Source organism: Fukomys damarensis, unplaced genomic scaffold (genome assembly GCF_012274545.1).
Source record: "Fukomys damarensis isolate Sample0158 unplaced genomic scaffold, DMR_v1.0_HiC HiC_scaffold_16, whole genome shotgun sequence".
In the NCBI taxonomy this organism is placed as follows: Eukaryota; Metazoa; Chordata; class Mammalia; order Rodentia; family Bathyergidae; genus Fukomys; species Fukomys damarensis.
The window spans coordinates 80190194-80210188 of NW_022900928.1; the positions used below are offsets into that span (position 1 = coordinate 80190194).

Consider the following 19995-nt stretch of genomic DNA (forward strand, 5'->3'; position numbering starts at 1 on the left):
TTTTATCTCTGCTAGAATATATGCTGTAAAAGACTTAAGCAAGAAGACAGATGTGTCCTCTCCTCTCTAGAAGCTACAGCTGTTCTCTGACAAGTTTATTCCTGGGTGCTATAAAAATAATAATCATGGCTATTATTATTTTCAGTTTAAAGATTTTTAACACCAAATCTGTGAACTCAAAATCTTTGGGTGTGCTTTGTTTTTTGATTCTGATCCACTGACCTCAACCCTTTGGACAACATGGAGCTGCTGTATGGATTTGGGGGCAGATGTGTGGTCACATTTCCAGCCTGCCTGAGTTTGCTGCTTTGGTTGTTGTATGCCACTCACTGAAATAGTTGGGCTTCTGAACAGTTGGCTGTTAAACAAATCTTGTTAGATAAGTCATACTTTCACATTGATCTACATTTTTAAATTAAGGATGTAGTCCCCTGAGAAAATGATTGACCCCAATATTAAATACAAATTATACTAGAAACTCAATAAAATTTTCAAAATCCCATACTTAAAGAAAATCTTTTCTGCTGGAGCACTAATAGGTATGATATGTTTTATAGCAAGGAAATGCAAATACTGTGCTAAGAACAGTTACAGAAGTGACGGTCTTAGGGAGACAGCAACATGAGAACAGGGTATCACAATAAATATTAGAAAAAACAATGGCAGTTACAACCATGCTGGATTGGGCATCAAAAGGCTGCTAGGCCTGTCATTGACCTGACCTGTGACCATGGGCTCTTCTGGGTATTTATTTTCGCATGAAAAAGAAGGGATTGAGCTAAATCATCATTTCCTAAACTGGAGTACACATGAAACTCCCTGGTAAGAGGAGGAGGGTGCCTCCTCCCAGAAGTCTGACTTACTAGTGTGACCTAGAAATCTGTATTTTAAACAACCATTCTAAGGGATTTTACAATAGTAGCATTATGCCCCAGAAGAGCAACTATGGAATTGTATAACCATTAATGTCTCTTTTAGTTCATTCTTTTATGATTTTAAAGACTACATGAACTCAACGTGTAACAAGGCAGCAGGCCAGCCTGAAGGGTGGAGAGCTGGAGATAAAAGGGAAACCGTTCCTATCCCAGAATGGCAGAACAAGCAACAAAGAGCTGTGTGCCTTCAACTACAACAATTTATTGTCACACAGTTCTGAAATTGTGATATTGAGGTCTTAGTTGGTGCATGCTTTGTCTGACAAGTGTTGGAGAGAGCTCTCTCTTGCTCTTGTAAGTTCTGGTGCTTACAGGAAGCTCTCAACACCCCTAGCCATGGCATCGTAGCGGCACCTCTCTCTCACATGGTCATCTTCTTCCTTGTCTGTGTTCCTTTCTGTGAGGCAAAAGTAGATTGGATTAAAGCCCACCCTAACACTACATATCAGCTTGATGATTTTGTAAAGCCTGTTTTGCCAAATATGATCACATTCTGAGGTACTGGTGGCTAAGTCTTAAACATATTTTTGAGAGGAACAGAATTCCTCTGAAATTAGTGAGTTTTCACAAGTGACTTAGACTTTAAAGAATAAATGCTGTTTGCTTACATACGCAGAAGAAAACAGCTTTGTAGGTGACAAAAAAAAAATCAACCTGCAAAGAATGGAATCATCATGTTTGTCCAAGATGAAAAATAGTGCAGCTTGCGATGGTGTCAGTGGTTGTGAAAATGATGATTATGGTGATTAACATCCACTGAACATTTATCCTGTAACACCTATGTCCTAGTACATTCCATGTATTATTGTACTTCCAAGCAAAACATGAAGTATGCAACATTATTCAGAGTTGTACAGGTTAAGAGATGGGGTGCGGGGGGAGTTATGTAACTTGTCTCATTAAGAAACTAAGAGGCAAAGAATTGTGTGATCCCGAATTTTTGCTCTCTACAATGATGATCTGTTGCCTTCCTCACAGTACCAAGGCAATATGAGCTTGGGTGAAGAAATTGGTGATCCTTTGCCGAGGACTTTAACAATAAGGCAGTGGGAAGTTATAGAAAATAGGGAGGCACTTTCAGTGTCTGAAGAAGTGTGACATGAGGAAGGTGATATTTTAAGAAGATGAATGTCCTTTCTACCCAAGGATGCATTTTCTTTAGAAGAGGAGAAATCAGAGTTATAAATAAAAAGCTATTGACCATGAAGAGTTCCCTTTCATTGGGCTCTATCAGGTGGTCTGCCTCTTTCCCACTGACGAATCCTAAGAATCCGTTAGCACTTAAAAAGTGTACTCCATTGAACTGTTCTTTTTCCCCCTCTGACATCCTTTTTAAGTTCTTCATGAGTGATAAAGCATTGATCAATTCATATCCAGAGTACAAATGCTGTGAGATGAAGACTTTTCTTGATTCTTCAATTTTAAAAATCCACATTTCCATCTTAGTGGGTTTTGCTTGTTTTAAGCAGCACCTATAGGAGCCTCATCCCTGGTCTTTCAAAGTTTAGCTTTCTGTGTGTACAGTGATCCTATTTCTTACTAGTTTTGCCATATAGAGAAAAATGTATACCAAAGGAAAGGTGAAAATAATGACAAAGCTGAAATGTATAAAGCACTTTGATATATACAAATAGCTTTTCATATGTCTCCCAATTTAATCAGAAAGTGTAGGTGTAATAACTGGTGAGCAATGGCAGTATTGTGCTTTCTCCATAATTTTACACTTGGTCTGGGGAACATAATGTCTCACTGGTCTTTCCAGAATGACTTGACTGCATATTCCCCCTCTTGATAATAGAGAGCTGGATAAGTAGAGAGTTTATGCCTCTCCCAAGTCTTAAGCCATCCAATTTCCTTCCTTACAGAATATCATCTAGTAGGAGTAAAGGAAATTATGCATCTATTCATGCACTTATTTCCCTGCCAACACATGACGAGTTTTTGATTTTGATTACTCTAACATTTGTATACCTGAATTTTGGTCTATGATTGTAATCCTCCAAAAACGTTTCTTCTTCCTTTGGATTCTACAGAACAAGCTCATCAAACATTAGTCTCTGTAAATCTCAGTGTGGTCACACAAGAGCACATTTGGATGGTAGAATTAAAAACAGTGCAGAGCCTTGAGTTGGAGAGAAGAGGGGGAGACAAGGAGGACTCTGTGTCGTTTTGCTTCTCTGATTTGGTGGTATACTACATAGGCTCCTGGAGACCTGAGGTCCATCATCACTGCCACAGCACTGGAGCACAATCCGGAACAGCGATCCAGAGCTAATTTATTTCCTAATGTTGCAGCACTGTTAATTTATAAATTACACTGGTTATTCGAGCAATTATTAATTTCAGATGGTGTAGGGCAAGCCTAATTAAAATATGACACCAATTGCCACACATATGTACCAAGGACTACCATTTAAAATTAATGGGAATATTAAGTGTGACACTGGTCTCTGAGATGTGTGGCACAGTAATTATAGCATTCCAGCACAGAAAGATCTGACAAATATAGGCCTGTGGTTGGTAGCAAATAAACAATGACAATGCAAGAGAAACCACAAATTCTTTATTTACAACTCTTCTTATTGCCTCCATCATTCCTTAAATCAGGGTTATTTTTTTCTCTCTCCATGAAGCCAAGTATGGAACAATAATAATAAAAGCTACTAAGACAATTAAAAGGTCCTTACAGGTTGGAACTGAGACTGTGTTTCTTCATATTGATGATCTTCTCCATATGCTGGGGTTTTTAAGACCTTGTTTTCTAGTTATGAACTTTCTCCTATGGGCATTTCTCCTACTGTTTTGTTGTTGTTGTTGTTGTTGTTGTTGTTGTTGTTGTTGCTTTTACAAATGTAGTGTCTCTTTCTTTATTGTTATACTAATTACATGCTGTTCTCTTCTCCTCTTCAGTAGACGGTTTTCACAGGTGTCCAGTGTAGGTCCCATATGATGTGAGGAAATTCATGGGTTAAGGTTAATATTGGTTGGTGGCACAAACTTATCATGACCAAGGACTGACAGCAGGGTTGGACAAATAGTGGACCTTCTTGACAAGAGTCTCATTTTATTGATGTTGCTAGTGCTATTGTTGCTGTTTTCGAAAATGATGATCTTAGCACTGTTGTAGAATAAATACAATCATAACACACCACTTGTATCATTTATTGTGTTATACTATTTTATAGTCATCAGGCTCATGCTCTGGCACAGCTATTCATGTGGAAATATGAAAGGGTTTTAAGATCTGGGGAGAAATGTCTCTCTGATCCCTTTCTTGGATTATTCATGTGAATGTAGCTTCAGTCCATATGAATCTAGGCCTCTGGGGAGAATATAGGATTAATAATTACATCAACAAGCATGCAGCACATCAGAATTTTTACAGTCCTTTTTTATGTGTGTGCACATGAGTACACACAAACTGATACATAATTTGTAGCTTGAAATAAATGTGATGTATTAGCATTGCAATACACATTAAACCTAAGAAAATATTTCTCTGCTATTAGAGACAGTCTTAAATCAAGCTTGTTGTCAAATAATAACCAGCAATACTCTCTTTTTACTTTCAAAAGTATATTTTGTTTAAGATGCTGTCATTCTAATTATCTTCATTTAACAAAAGGAAGATAGTCTAAGAACATATGCATCACCTCTTCTGTTAATCATTTTCTTTGATCAAGAGCTAAGTATCAGGCTGGCTCTGAATAGGACATTGACATCTGCCTTCCAGACTTCAATGTCTTGTTCTTTCCAGAACCGAATGCTCATGGTTAGATGTGAGATGTGTGATCTATTCAGTAGAGTATCTTCTTAGTGATCATAATTTTTTCACTTGAGAAATTGAGTTGGGATGATTGAGTGACAGTAAGATTTGCAGCCAGATCTTCTCACTCTTTACTTCTGTGTTTCATTTTGGGCATTAGTCATGTTGTCCCATTGTTGACTTGGATCTTGTGACTAAGAGATCTAGCAGATTGAAATTTGGAAAACTGATTTCTGCCTATCCAATTAATCTCAAAATAGTTACATCAATTTCACTGCCTTTGGAGGGGGGGACTACTACTTTGGCATGTTTAATTGATTCATGCCCAGTGAGGCAGCAGAAGCTCTACATTTCAAGGCTCCACCCAGATGAAATCTTGAGAGCATTAAGAATTAAAGTGTCTAACTCATATCCTAGAGCAGGGTGGCCTGCTAAGATCCAGGCAGTATTAACTGTCAAAATTACTGATCACTTTTGTTACTTCTCTCTGCACTGCACTTAGTTCAGCTGGGAGCACAAATGTTTCAGCTGATCCACTAGGAAAAGCTGGTGGACAGATGTGTAGGAGGAGGGAGAGTCCCGCAGTTGCTAAGAACCTGAGCTTACAAGTGACACAATTTCCTGCAGCTGTGACCATTTTTTACTTGGCTTTCCAAATTTATACCTTCATCCTTTCTTCCTTCCTATCTCACAACTCTCTACTTCTTCTCCTGCAGCTGTTGGCTTTGTGAGTGAAGATGAGTACTTGGAAATCCAGGGCATCACCCGGGAGCAGTCAGGGGACTATGAGTGCAGTGCCTCCAATGACGTGGCTGCACCCGTGGTGCGGAGAGTGAAGGTCACCGTGAATTGTAAGTGGTCTCACCAACCCCTGCCCTTCACATTCAGGAGGCTGCCTGCTGCTGTGGCCACAAGAGCCAGCTGTGAACTCAGGATGTGGGGCAATGCAGCAGCCTCTTCCATGTTCTGCTCTCAGGAACAATGAGTCAAAAGTCTAGTGTATGACACCTCAAGATTTTGTAGCATCACATTGATTTAAAAAGTAGGCTGAAAATAATTTACTATAATCCCAAGCTTGACATACATGGCTGGAAGATGATCAAATAATGTTCCTGCATATTTTATATAAATGCATTGTCAAATCCAGAGTTTTCCCTTAATTTACTCACATGATGAAGTGGCAGCCTCCTGTCCCCCACTCCAGATGTCTCCATGCTGAGACCAGCATCATGTGCTAGAACGCACAAAAAAAATATTAGTCAGCCCATAAAGGCTATGGTATGCCAGCCTTGCATAATTATAAATACTGATTGCTATACATGGAATTCATACAGAGTTTAAATACAAACACATACACATACAGATATTAGAGTGTATATCTCAAAATTTTTCTCATATAATAGAGGTACAGAATCCAACACTGGGAGGCTGCTGGCGTAGAGCTCTCATTCCCCCTTTTCAGCCTTCTACTTTCTCATTTACTTTGATTCGAGGCAGAGTTCTAACTTGTCTTTCACTCTTTATCCTCTGGGTTCCTTGCGAGGTTCATCATCTTAGTTGCCTGTGGCTTCCTAAGGCTTTCTCTGCTGCGCACATGGCAGAAAGTTTTACAACAGACTGGAACTATGCTAGCAGAAAGAAGCCTCTCCTCTTCAACACTTGAGTGGGGTGGAAGTAGGGAGGGATATCATGCAAAGGAGAATCCCCATGGTTTAATATTTCAGCTTCTGTTCCTATTTGAACATAAGTTACATGAAACACGAAGAAATAAGGAAATAGGAGTAACAGTGCTGACTTTTAAAAGTGCTAATATAATTTTCAACCCTATTTTTAAAGGGACTTAGGATAGTTCACAATTTATAATGATGAACTTGAAAAGTTTAGAAAGAAAAGATATTCTAAGGGAAATGAGTAAAAGCTAGGAAAAGATAAGCATATTGATATACTATGCGGTTGCTATGTTGAGATCCAGAATTTGGCTTTACTTTGCTAAAGAAAAGAGGAAAAACCATCTGCTACAGATTTGTGTTGTCTATAAGATAAAAATGAGTTGTTTACTTGGGATAAACAGATTTTTCTGGTGCTGAGACCCTAACGAAAAATTCTCTTTGGGGTCTTCACAAATTGAGCACTTTGAGAAACAGTCAAGAACATCATGTACAATATTCCTGAAACAAATTCAACATTGAGTTTATTGTGGCTGTTTTTTGTTTTGTTTTGTTTTGTTTTGATGCCTCATAAACGAACTATTGGAGTTGCATAGGTAGTTTGGAAAACTTTAAAAGCATCCAGACCAAATAGGTAAGTCTAGTTTGGTTTGGCTGGATTCAGGGATCCATTTTAGAGTACCTAAAAGAATGACTGATATGTATATCCTTCAGGCAATTCTCCATGAATATTACTTCTTGTAACCGAGCTTTTGATGGAAATTGACTAGGCAAGGTTATATACTTTGGCAAGAACTTGGCGTGCAGAAATTCTATAAGGCTGATTAAAGGTGCTAACTGTCAACCCCTGGAGTGTAAGGTTGAACAGGTGGCATCATTTTATGAAAGTTAAAAAGTTGAAACAGAAAATATGCCCAAATAGCTGGTCATTTATTCTACTTCTATGGCCTGGAGAAGAGAAAAGATGCATGCTAGGAAGACCATGCTTTTCTTTAGAATTGCACTCAAAGTGTTTTCATTCTCTGGCATAATTTGTGTAGCAATTTGACAAGGCAAGTTAGCAGAAGTAGGGCAAAGAGCAGAGAAACAAAACCCTTGAATGAGGCAGCCTTTTTTTGTGTTAAAATGCATTTTCAATGCTGTGGGATATTTCTCTGCAGATCCACCCTACATTTCAGAAGCTAAGGGCACAGGTGTCCCTGTGGGACAGAAGGGGACACTACAGTGTGAAGCTTCAGCAGTTCCCTCTGCAGAATTCCAGTGGTACAAGGATGACAAACGGTAAGGTCCCCTCCCCTCTTCTCCTCAACCCTACTCCAGAAGGAGAAATCTTCCAGTTTCCTGATTCCAGATGTTTGCAAATCAATCTGTATAATCTTCTTTTGAAGTCACCAAATCTATGCAGAGGAAGTAATGTGCAAACATAGGCTTTTCCTAAATTAATAAAATTCAGTGAGGTTTTCAATGTTGCTATGCAGAATTATCACTTGCCAACTACCAGGCCTAAAACATTTTTTTAGGAAGGCAAAAATAACAAAAGAAAGGCCACCAAGAGCATTTAAAGGCCTGTAAATATTTTATAGGCCAGGAAAATAACAAGTTCTGCCTGAAGCTATTTTTAACACACTCAGGGTTGGCATTAAGGTGTTCACACTCTGGGCTCTTGGAATGATTCATGAGTCAACTGCAGCTCCCAAGTCTCCACTTCTGTTGAGGACTTTATCAGCCCAGCAGTATGAAAGTCTGTCATCTGGCTTAACCTGCCCTTTGCGCTCAGGCTGCTCTTCCTCTGTAGTGCAAAACAGTGGGATTGTTCCCTTCCTTCCTATTGTTGCGGACATCTTGGGAGTATTTGCTATGATTCACTGAAACATGGTCATTTCCTGGGGTTATCAAGTGGCAAGTCAGCACAGCACCCAGACCAGAAGCTCAGGACAGTAAGACAACTTGGCAATTACCTTTATCAAAAGGCCATTTTAAGGTGGATGAACAACAAATAAATGTGCATATGCTGCATTCAGAATATTTCCATTAAAATAGAGGTGGATGCTTTGGAGATACAACAAAGCCTTGTGATTAGATGTGGGTAGAAGAGGAGAAAGGAGAGATGAAAAACCAAGAAGCTGAGGAGAGAAGACAATGAAGAGGACAATCAGAGAAGAGCAATGTGAGAAATCCCATCCCAGAGTTCACAAAGTGTTCCCCATGCTTCATGGATTGTGTTCAATACATCCTGGTTTCTTTATATGGTCAGACATCAAATGCTGAATCTGTGAATGGTGTCGTTTAGTCCTAAGATTCACTCTCTTATTATGGTAAGAAGCAGCAGTTGTTGTTTTTTTTTTTAACTTTTCAGGACATGTTCTGGCAGCTTCTAGGAAAGTGTGTTGCATTCTTCTAGCCCACTTGATTGATGAAAGACCTGAGGCAGAAAGGAGAAAACAAACTCACAAAGAAGTAAGAAGAAATTCATCTAGCTTTTGTCCTCCTTTGAAGAATTCAGAATTCTTCCTCCTTCCCTGCTGCCCTTATTGTAGTAAGAAGAAAACAGAGTCATAAAGGTTCCGTAAGAGACGGAAACAAACAAACAAAAATAACAAGTTTTGGGGTTCATTCCTGAACTTTCAATTATTTAGATCTTAGTGAAAATTAATAATTGGCAGCATCCTATTACTCCATTTCTTTATGGGAGAAAAATACAAACAAATTTTACAGGAAAATCAAGGTTTCAAAGTATGTGGGGGAAAATGGAGTAAAAATGGACAATGTTAAAACAAAGGATAAGAAAGCTCTGCTTCTTGGCTAGAAGTTGTGGTCCTAGGAGAGGCTGCTGTCAGTACCACCTGGGAGGAGTACAGAGACAGCACAGCCAGTGACGGTTGAGAGAGCTTTGCTTCCCTCCTGAGCTCTGATTGCTTCTCCTTTGCTCCCTTCCACTGATGTTGCTCCATTTTCTATTGGCTGCTCATCTATTAATTCCTTTCCAATGCTCTCCAGTGAATGGAGTCACTATTCCTCCTTCTAGGCAGCTTGATAAGAACATCTTGGGCTCTATGGTCTTTATCACAACCAGTTGAATCTGTCCCACTGGGGCTACCAGGCAGCCTCCTCCAGGAAGGTCCCAGAGGTTATACCTCACCTGCCCTGGGAAGCACAGCTCCAACCTATCACCTCCTGGAGATAAGCAGACTTTGAAGCAAATGGAAGCATTTCTGTGGCAGAGACAAGCCATGTTCTCAAGGTCTTTGACTTCATTCTAGTACCACTCTGCTGCTATTGGATATGTTACCCACCAAAAAGAGAAGAAATGGAATTCTATGTGCCCCTATCCCACTAGCAGGAACATTAGGCACCGAAAAGTCTATAGCTTCATGAAGAAATGAGGCCTGATCATAGTACAGAATAGTGAGGTAAATGCATGGAGAAGCAAGTGTGTCCTCCCAGAGTTGCAAGCTGCTGCAAGGTGCTGCTGTCCTATACTATGTGTAGCTAAAGATGTTTCAGAGCTGTCAGGAAGGAATCGGCTCTGGATAAGTCTCTTCCCACTACAGAGCTGACATGTAATTAATAGTTGGGTTCAGATGTGAAGGCTTTCCATCCTCTCCATCCCAGAAATACACCTCAAACATCAAATGGCATCCATTGGGTTGACAGCCCACAGAAGTCTCCAGCTGGTGGCAGACTAAGCTGTCTTTGGACAGAAACCCCTAGAGGATCAGTGTCAACATAATAAGCTGAAAATGCAAAAGTGGCCTCTGGCCCCACAAGAAGATACAGCACTTCACTTCAATGTGGAAAACAGGCCTTTCCTCTCAAAACTCATCTTTTACAATGTTTCTGAACACACCTAAGGAAACTACACTTGTGTGGCCTCCAACAAATTGGGCCACACCAATGCCAGCATCATGCTATTTGGTGAGACTGTGCCCTGAGTGGGCCACTGAGAGTCTGAAGTATGGAGGGGTGGCTGGAGGAGTGGAGCTGGGAAGGAGGGTCTAGAGTTAGGCAGGGAGAATGAAAGACTGGGGGGATATGCAAATGTGAAAGTAAATCTCAGGAGTAGGGGAAAAATGAAAAATAGCATCCATTTCATTCTACAATGAGGAAAATCCTAAAACAGAAGCAATGATTTTATGAAGTCCAGGGACTCAGGCCTGGTCACTCTCTTTATCTTGAGAGAGGAAGGCTTGCAGAGGAAAACTAAATAAAATTAAAAGTAAAAGCAAGACAAGCCCCTCTAACAAACCTCCTGGCTTCCCCAGTGACAGATATTTGGTGAGAATTTACACCAGAACTCATCCAGGTTACCATGAGTGTAGGGGATTGACAGAGCCATGCTGCAGTCTCACAGAGGTGAAGCCTTCTGATAATGACAAAGCAGCTGCCTCTATGCCAAAAAATATACTATGACCCGAGGACACACAGGAATGATCTTGTCTAACTCCAGAGAAACACATTACACTGAATAACATTTTACATTAACGAAACATTTTCTCATCATTGTCTTGGTGATTTCCATCTCTGCCTTGAAGACTGGTTTTCTGGGTTTGATGATTCCGGCACCAGCCACTGTCCCTGATGTGTGTCTCCCGAGCTTGTTTCAGTGTGTGTGCACCCTGACATTGTTGACTTGCTGCCTGTCTTGCCTCAAGCCAGGCCCTAAACAGAGATTTTGAGCCCTGTAATGTTTCTCTTTCCTATCCCATAGGATCTGTTTCTAGACAAGGAATGCACATTATTTCAAGGAAAGTAAAAGGTTGGCATAAGGCCCATTGTCATAGGATATTTTATTGTTTTCAAAAGGTATAGAATTGGTCTCAAATTCCTATGTAGATCCACAACTGCAATAGGAATTGCTGCCAAGACCTCTTGAAAAGGAAAAAAGCAGCTTCCCCCTCCTTACCATCCACACCGTTACCAGCTGCTTTCCCCTTATTCTATTTGCCCATAGTGGAATCCATGATTCCATACATAATTCAAATTCCCTTCCCATATTAACCATCTGTGCCATTTCTTTGGTGGCCTCTATAATCAATAGGCGCCTAATAACATAGTGGTCTGCTCTAGGGCAATGCCGGATCTACAGGGTTATATTCTTGGGACTCTCTAATTCCTCTCAGACTGATCCCCTATAATATTCTTGGGATTTACTCTTCCCAAGCCCTTCAGAGTCCCCTGATGTGAAAATGATCACTGATTATTTTCTCCTCTCCACAGCCTAAAAAATTATATCTTATCTGTAGCATGCCTCAAGTGCATAGGGAGAAATTTTATTATCCAGGTGCTAGAAAAGTGAGGTTTTCAAACCCCTTAAGTCAGTCTTCTCTTGGAAGCTTGAGTTTTTCACTGTGAAGTTTATCGGCATCATCATCATGATCATCATCGCCATCACCATCTTCATTACCACCTTCAGCGGCATCATATAAATCCTCACATTTGAGCAGTATTATTGCATGCATAACACTGCTATGAATGTCACAGCGCTGGAGCAGTATATTTGTTGTGGTTTGACTGGCAGGTTTACAAAGCAAGGATGAAAGAAAGCACAGGTCTTCTGAGAACTTAAATATGGGGACAGGCAGGTGAGACATGCTGCCTAGAGCATATCTAGACACATACATTAAAATGGAAAAATAAAGCTTCACATGTCATCGTGTGTGAACATGCAGTGTTACTGAGTGGAATGAACAGTGGTCATGGTGATGTCAGGTGGGGGCAGAAGGAAATGGGAAGATCATTACTTCCAGAGCCTATTTCTGTCCTGCAAGAGAAACTGACCATCTCTTCCCTTTTCTCCTTTTGTTTTTGTCTCTTGTCTTAGACTGATTGAAGGAAAGAAGGGAGTCAAAGTGGAAAACAGGCCTTTCCTCTCAAAACTCATCTTTTTCAATGTTTCTGAACACGACTATGGAAACTACACTTGTGTGGCCTCCAACAAATTGGGCCACACCAATGCCAGCATCACGCTATTTGGTGAGACTGTGCCCTGAGTGGGCCACTGAGAGTCTGAAGTATGGAGGGGTCGCTGGAGGAGTGGAGCTGGGAAGGAGGGTCTAGAGTTAGGCAGGGAGAATGAAAGACTGGGGGGATATGCAAATGTGAAAGTAAATCTCAGGAGTAGGGGGAAAATGAAAAATAGCATCCATTTCATTCTACAATGAGGAAATTCCTGAAAGGGAAGAAAACTTTGGGATGCCAAAATTCCATTTTTCTCCCCTTGGTAATGCCTCCTGAAATGACTTGAGAATAACTGGGTAAACTTAAAGTACCTAGAGAGGAGTAAGTACTGCTTCAGTACTTTACTCCCTGGATTAATACGTGTTCGCTTTTCTGAAACTTTCCCCATCCATTGGGATGTGAGAAAAACTGAATTATATTTTTTAAAAAAACAGAATCAAAGACTGGTGGATCCTTAATATTAGCTACAGAGGGAGAAGTGAGACAGAAAATGAGGATTTTCCACGTTCCCCATTTGGTCAATGGATGTTGTATGGCTGAATTAAAACATGTGTCCATCCAAACCATCATCTTAAAATATGTCACATAGTCATCCATACATGAACTCTTTAAACATTAGTCAAGTGACTCCTCATATAATGCATAGTGCTCTGCCTTCATTCCATGTCTGGCAGTTGTGTTGGTGCCAGAAGCAGGTATCCAAGCTCCGTGGTAGGCCTGCAGAAGCCCAGCCCTTTGTTAAAAGATGTCTATGCATGGTAGGTCTTCATCCCTGGATGTGACCCCAGGGACCTGGTGGGGGCTTTCATTCTTGATGGCTACAGATCCTCCCTACAGAACACATGATTAATTCTGGTTGCCTCCTGCACAAACCCCTCAGTAAGTCTGGGATCTTTGCAAGTCAATTATCCATAACCTCATGTTAAGAAACTCCCTTTGATTTGATGAGAAGGGAAATCAAAGGAATTTAACAGATAATTGGCAAATGTGACTGTTTGTATTCTGAGGAAGTCTGGATAATCTCATAGCCTCAAGGGCCCCACTGTCTACCCTGGCCCTGCATGTGCCCTTGATGGCAGTGTAGGCTGCCTCCTGATATCTCTGTTTCCAAATCATATCCATCTGGTGTCCTTCCCCGCACATGAACTCCAGCTCAGAATTATCTGGGTGGACCTAGAAGGGGAAGGCTGCCCTTGATCTCAGAACCTGCAGCTCAGGATGGGGAGAACTGTGATTAGAGTGATTGATCTACCTGGCATCTCTGTGACAATGATGCGCACAAGTGCCCTTCACATTTGGCAGACCTTTTGGGGGTATTTTGGCAGTTGTCTCTGAACACATAGAGATCCCAGCTTGGAAAGGAATGGTTCCCCCTTTCTTTTCTTGCAATTCTGTAGCTTTCCCCCAGTCTCCCTTCAGCCCATTTCCAGTACTGCTCTGCACCCAGGCAGTCCTCATTCTTGGAATAGTCTTCCTTCTACTTTGACCTCTTTTTCTGATTTGACCCTCCTTTTCTGATTTGGATGAATTACAATGGTTTTGCCACTGACTTTATGACTTCTGTCTAATTCCCAGCTTTTTCCTTTAAGCCAACTCAAGGTGAAATACCGGCAAACTTTTGTAAAGAGTGAAATACCTGTCATTTATGACATGAAAAGCAATGAAGCGTATGTCATAAAAATGTTCTTTCAGGAGACCCACATGTGGCCTTTACAACATCTGCTTTCCCCTCTGGTCCCACCATTGATATGAGAGCATTCACTCTGTGTGTCCTTTGGGACTTTCCTGAAAACTTGTCACTTTTCTGGAGTCTGGGGTTCTCTACAAAGGCACATTGAAAAGTGATAGCACCTATTCAATTAACTTTAGGAGTGGGTCAAGGAAAGCGGAATGTAGTACTGTGAGATGTTATTTAATGTAGGCGGTCTCAGAGCTGTGACGTAAAGTATCTCTAAGAAGGAGATTAAATTTGCAACATCTCCCCACTGAGTTAATAAGAAGCCAGTTCCATTTTCTAGTCTCAGCTGAGAGATAGTTCCTAAGGAGCCAGTCACAGGACTACTGCCTGGGTACCATCATTCCATGGAGCTAGTGAAACCGCACTAATCTTTGAAAGGAGTGTTTTTAACTCATTAGCTCTACGTAAGTCTAGCCCAGACATTACTGTGGCTCCTAGGCTCATTATTGTGGCTCACCATCAGTGAAAGCCTTGGACAAATATAAATTTATTAGGGAATTCTCCACGTTGCTTTCCATTAAGAGTCATCAAGTAGATGTGAGCAGAATACAAAGTGGGTTTACTTTATTTGATTATACAACATTTGTAGTGAATTTCATTTTTCAACATCATTACAGAAAGCCAACTACATTACCATCATTTTGTCACCAACTTGTACATAAACTGTGCACTCCTAAATGCCTATCATGAGAAGTATCTTTGAGAGGATGCTTAAGCCAAAAGGGGCAGGGTGGTCCTTCCCATTGTGAACCACCTGGAATTACATAGCTTTCAGTGCACTTGGGACTTCTGGCCTCACATTCTTGAGTCACAGTGGTTCCAGGGGAACCTTACTCCAATCATGATCCCATGGGGTCATACATAAATTTCTCAACTTGGTCTCCCAAGTTGATACAATGCAGGTGAGTGCAGGGGTAAGGCTACGGTTGCAACAGCTCAGGATAAGCTAAGCATGAACCCATGTGCACTGGAAAATAAGTAGAGTGGCCAGCTCCCTCCCATCCCAGCCATCCCAGCCATCCCAGCCAAGTGTGGAAACACTGAGTATTTTGGTATTTGTCTTGCTGCACCTTGTCATGCCACCTTTGGTTTTTGTGTCTTCTTTTATTTGTCCATTCTTCCAGAAATGCTTGTGAAAGGCAGTATACAAACTATATATGAAAAATATATAGCAACTGTATATAATATGTGTTTATTTTCATTTTTCTCTCCTGTATGTTTCTCACCTGACTTAGAACTAAATGAGCCTACAAGCTCAACTTTGTTGCAAGGTCAGTATCCCCTCACTTTATGTTTTTTTCTCCCCCCCCTCAATTCCAGAACCCCTTTCCCTCCCTGTACCGTGCTGTGCATTACCTGATAGTCCTGTCAGTCAAGTGGCTTAGAAGATGGTGGTGGAATGCTACTTAAGGAGGTTCTTGGGATTATGTGAAATGTCCAAAGATTGTTCTCTTTTTCTCTGCTCATCCCTTGCCAATACTATCCTAGGAGGGCAGGCAGGGGAGAGGACAATAAAGCATCACAAAAGTCTCAAAACCCGGAGATCAACGAGATCAACATGAAGGCAAATATGGAGGGAGTAAATCTGAACTCATAGGAAGACACCCCCAACCGAGTGGTTCTCACACCAGGAGACCGGCTGATTGTCCCTCAGCAGCAGAATCAAACACAAGTACATCAGGACTTGGAAATTCCATTCCTGAATCCACCCACTCCCAAGCTCTCTAGAGGAGGATGGCAGGCATGGTGCCCAGTGATAGGTCCCAGCAAGTGGTGATCCAGAATGGGCACCACTGACTTCTAGTTAAGAGCCTGGCTTGAAGAGCTCTCTGTTCTTGAGAAATTCACTAAGCCTTATTTGGATTCAGTTTCCTCCTCTATAAAGTGTAATAGATATATTTTATCCCATTTACAGAGTTGTTTCAACATTCAACTACAAATGCATATTACAAGGCTTTGACAACAGGTGCATTTGGAATCTCCAGATACAAGCTGAAAGACCAGGCCCCTGTAGAGCACACTACAGATCCATCACCTGGTCCCCCAGCCCCTTGACATCCTCTTCCACCAGAAGCCCTTGCCCACTCATGATTCCTGTATTATTTGCCACTTTGCACATCCCTTTCAGTTTTCTCAAGGTTCTCTGTGACCATGACTAAACACTACACTGAGCAGTGGAATAAAACTTCTTCCTTGTGCTGCTGTTCTCCTCTTAGGGTGAGTATGGACCCCAACAGGAGTTCAGCAAAGGCAGCTGTAAGGGAAGTGACTCTCCCTGACTCCCAGCTGAATCTTCTGGCCTTCCTCTTCCTACCTTACTCCACACCCGTCCTGTTTATCCGTTCACATTCTGTTTGTGCCAATAATCATGGGAGGATGGCAGTTGGCCTGGGAGGTGGGAGGAAGAGAGAGAAAGAAATGAATTATTTGGGGAGCTGTTTGACAGAGAGGAAAAATAGTTTTATCATAAAACGTGTCAGGGCTGTATAATTCACCTTAGTGATATATAGTACCATGGTGATGAACTACAAATAGGAAAAGGAAATAGAAATAAGAAGGAAAAGGGAAGTCAATGGACATGTTCAGATCAGCTTGTGATTCAGCTTATGTGTACTGAACTCCTGCAGGAGGCATATTCACACATCTAAAATAGCATCAGAAAAGGAGCTTACATAAATGGTACAAGGGAAGTGAGGGTCTGCAGGTAGGCAGCTGATGCTATGTGTGTGCTTCCAGAAGTTCTTAAGCTGATTCTGACCAGAATTTAATTCTCAGAGGAAATAGGAGCTTTGGCAACTCAGGCCATGGTGTCTAACAAGCTGACACTTCAATAAAGTTGTACACGGCTGAGAGAACAGCATTATCCCAATCCAACACCATCGGCAACAAAAGCAAACACATCCCTGTACCTGGTGACCAAGCATGAGACTAGGACCTGGAGATAATGTTCTCAGGCTCCATGTGCTGAGACAAGCCTGGCCTGCCTCACCTCTCTATCTTGTGAACTGACCAATTTGAGGGAGCCTATCTCTATGCCAACTATCTACTGTTATTCCCTGAGGTGTTCAACCCCTCACCCCAGCAAACTTCTTGGGTGTGGGAGATGGGTCAGGCAGAAGGTGTAAATTGTGGGAATCAGAATGTTTAAACAGTTGCCTTCATGATGTCATCAGGATACCTTCTACAATATGTGCAACTAGGAATATTTTAGCGGAAACAGACCTCGCCCCTGGGCACATTTACCTGTGCTCATTTTCCCTTCTTCTTTTCCAGTCTCCAATAAAATAAGTAGCTGCCTATTCTTCCTGGGAGTATCTCCAGGTTATGTTCATCTTATCTGAGAAATACAAGAAAGATTTATACAAATACATGGATTTCCATTGATAGGGAACTTGTGGCTTTAAGAGATGTTCAAAGCTATTTCACTACCCAATATCTAGATGGGCTAGTAGGATTTTGATAAGAGAATTTTACTCCTTCTCAGCATTTTTTTCCACACTTGAAGTATTCTCTGCCTCTGTTTTGCAAACACAACAAATTGCATGTCACCTTCTCGTATTAATATTTGGTAGTACAAGACTCTCGCAGTGATAAGTAAGGGGTTAAGGACTGTGTCTCCAGTGCTCACAGGACTTCTGCACAGACAAGTGTGCCAGGCCTCACTGCAAGCTCAGCAGCTCCCAGGGGCTCCTTTTCCAACCCTGCTTTTGGCTTTTATCTTTTCTCGGCATTCAGTCAGACTTGATGGTATCAGAGGTCTGGAAAGGGTGGGCTGATTAATGCTTGTGAACCTTAGAGCGACCACCAAGATAATTTATTAAAGAATAGGGAACTAAAGTGAACTCTGGGTATCAGAACAGAGCAACTGCAACCTAAGAGATGATCAGTTCTTCCCTTCAAGCAATTGAAGATTGTCAGGTAGGCCAAGCCACAGAGGCCCCCACCAATTAGCATTTCTATGGCATGTGTATATCAAATACTAGAAGATGCAAAATCTCTCACTGTCCTTCTAGAAGGGTGTGTATCCATCCTCACTCATACCACTGCATATTAGAATAGACAGCAGTCCTATGATTTACCTAAGTATTTGGATTCAGCTAAGAAGAGTACTGGCTTTGTTGGCAAAAGATCACTTTATGAATTGAGCCAGAATCATTGAATATTGACAGACTTGGAAACTTAGTGTGCAAACAGATTTTTCTTTTCTTTTTTCTTCCTTTTTTTCAATCCCTCTTTCTCCTTACTTTCCTTTTTAGTTCCTTGTTTCCATTCTTCCCTCTTTCCCCTACCTTCCTTTTTCATTCATTGTTTCCCTCAACTTCCTGATAAAGAAAAATACATGATTGTTTCCATTCTCGATAGCGAAGATGTAACTCAAAGCCTTGAGCTTATGGCTAGGACTGGCTCTGGCATAGTTTGTGATCTAGAAGCACAACCCACCAGAAGCCTGTCAAGTGGCACATAAAAGAGAGTGTTAGCATCTCTAAGTCTCTCCTTAGTGTCAAAGCACATGGCTTGGATGGAGGCAGCATGCTGGGTTTGGAGTTCATGTAAAGCCTGCCTTACCTTATTTCCTCCTTGTTATAAGCAAAGACATAAGGACACTGTTTAACTTGAAAGATTCAAACACTAATCTTGGAAAAGCCAGTGAATAAGTTCTGGCTAAGGTTAAGGCAGAGTGTGAATTCTTCTTCACCTTTGTTGGTGCTAAAGAGAACTGACCTTTCAAATTGAGTGTGCTGGAGATCCAGTGTGGGGAAAAAAAGCTAAATGGGAACAATTAAGCTGAAGTAGTTCTAAGATCTTTTCTGTATATAAAATCACTGTGTTATCTAGAGTAGGAACTTATGCCTTCAATTTATTCTCCATTTGATAACCCAATTGCCAGATGAGAAATTCTCTGTGTCCTCCAGTCCAATAAGAATCAGCACTCCTAAGAGTTTAGGAGTGAAAATTGTATGGCTTTTTATCCCTCCAATCCTCTCTTCAGACTGTCCTTCCTCCTTCCAATTCTTTCCTTCTCAGCAAAAGAATACTTACAAATTAGTGGTACCCACACTGGACAATTCATGACAGCGGCCTCTGCTTCCCTTTTGTGCTGGTTTTAAAGACCAGCAAGTATTCAAGGACAGGCCTTACTGAATGCACGGACAGCCTGAACCACCACTCCTGCCTCATCTCTGTGGTTCCAGCTTTACATCATGTCTCCTTTCAGTCACAAAACACTCAGATGTAGATCACTGCTTACATCTTTATATTTTCAGAGTAGCTTTTCAGAGTTAGTAATGTCCATTTAAATCAAACACAGTATCTTATGTCAGGTGCCCTTGAAGGAGAATTTGCATTAATCTGATTTAGAACAAAACATGGTAGGCATATTTGGAATGAATTATACCTGTGTTATCTCGCTCTATGTAAGGATCTTTGCAGAAAGAACACAGACTGCAGACATGTCACTTCGATGCAAAGGCCATGATGACATTTCCACCCTTTTTGTATCAAAAATGAACAACTGCAGAGGGCATTAGCTACAAAGGGGAGAGACTAGAAATTAAGGCCAGAGAAGACCTTTGCCGTTAGGTCAGCAGAAAAGGTAGGAGCACAGTGAGTGGTGCTGAGAGCTGAAGTTGGTAAGGTCTTGTCACAGAGGGAAGCTGGCAGCACAGGGTCCACAGGGAGGTCCAGGGAGTGTGGCTGGGCAGCAAGTACATCCCCAGTTGGCTCCAGAGAGATGAGCTTATGGGGCAGCTTCATATCCCTGGATGCATAAAATGAAGTCAGATATCAAAACTGCAGTTTTGTTCAGCCCAGGGGAGCTAATTCACCAGTGCTTCTCAAATGCATAGCATAGATAAATGCAGGTCAAACTCGCACCTTTCAAGCCCAGCATGAACAACTATATCTAGACCACTGTAGAATGAGTCAGCCATG

The 19995-nt window shown here is 41.3% G+C and overlaps 1 protein-coding gene across 3 annotated transcripts in view; it reads left to right on the forward strand.

Annotated features, from left to right (window-relative positions):
- Ntm (neurotrimin) overlaps nucleotides 1-19995 on the forward strand; it is a 953915-nt gene that overhangs the window by 928725 nt on the left and 5195 nt on the right. For 2 of the 3 annotated variants that reach the window (XM_010642108.3, XM_010642117.3), the window contains 4 exons: nucleotides 5418-5552; nucleotides 7529-7649; nucleotides 12190-12341; nucleotides 15300-15335. In XM_010642108.3, the coding sequence (XP_010640410.1) occupies nucleotides 5418-5552; nucleotides 7529-7649; nucleotides 12190-12341; nucleotides 15300-15335 (444 nt within the window). The remainder of the gene's footprint in view (nucleotides 1-5417; nucleotides 5553-7528; nucleotides 7650-12189; nucleotides 12342-15299; nucleotides 15336-19995) is intronic. The other variant, XM_010642130.3, reaches the window with a different exon arrangement.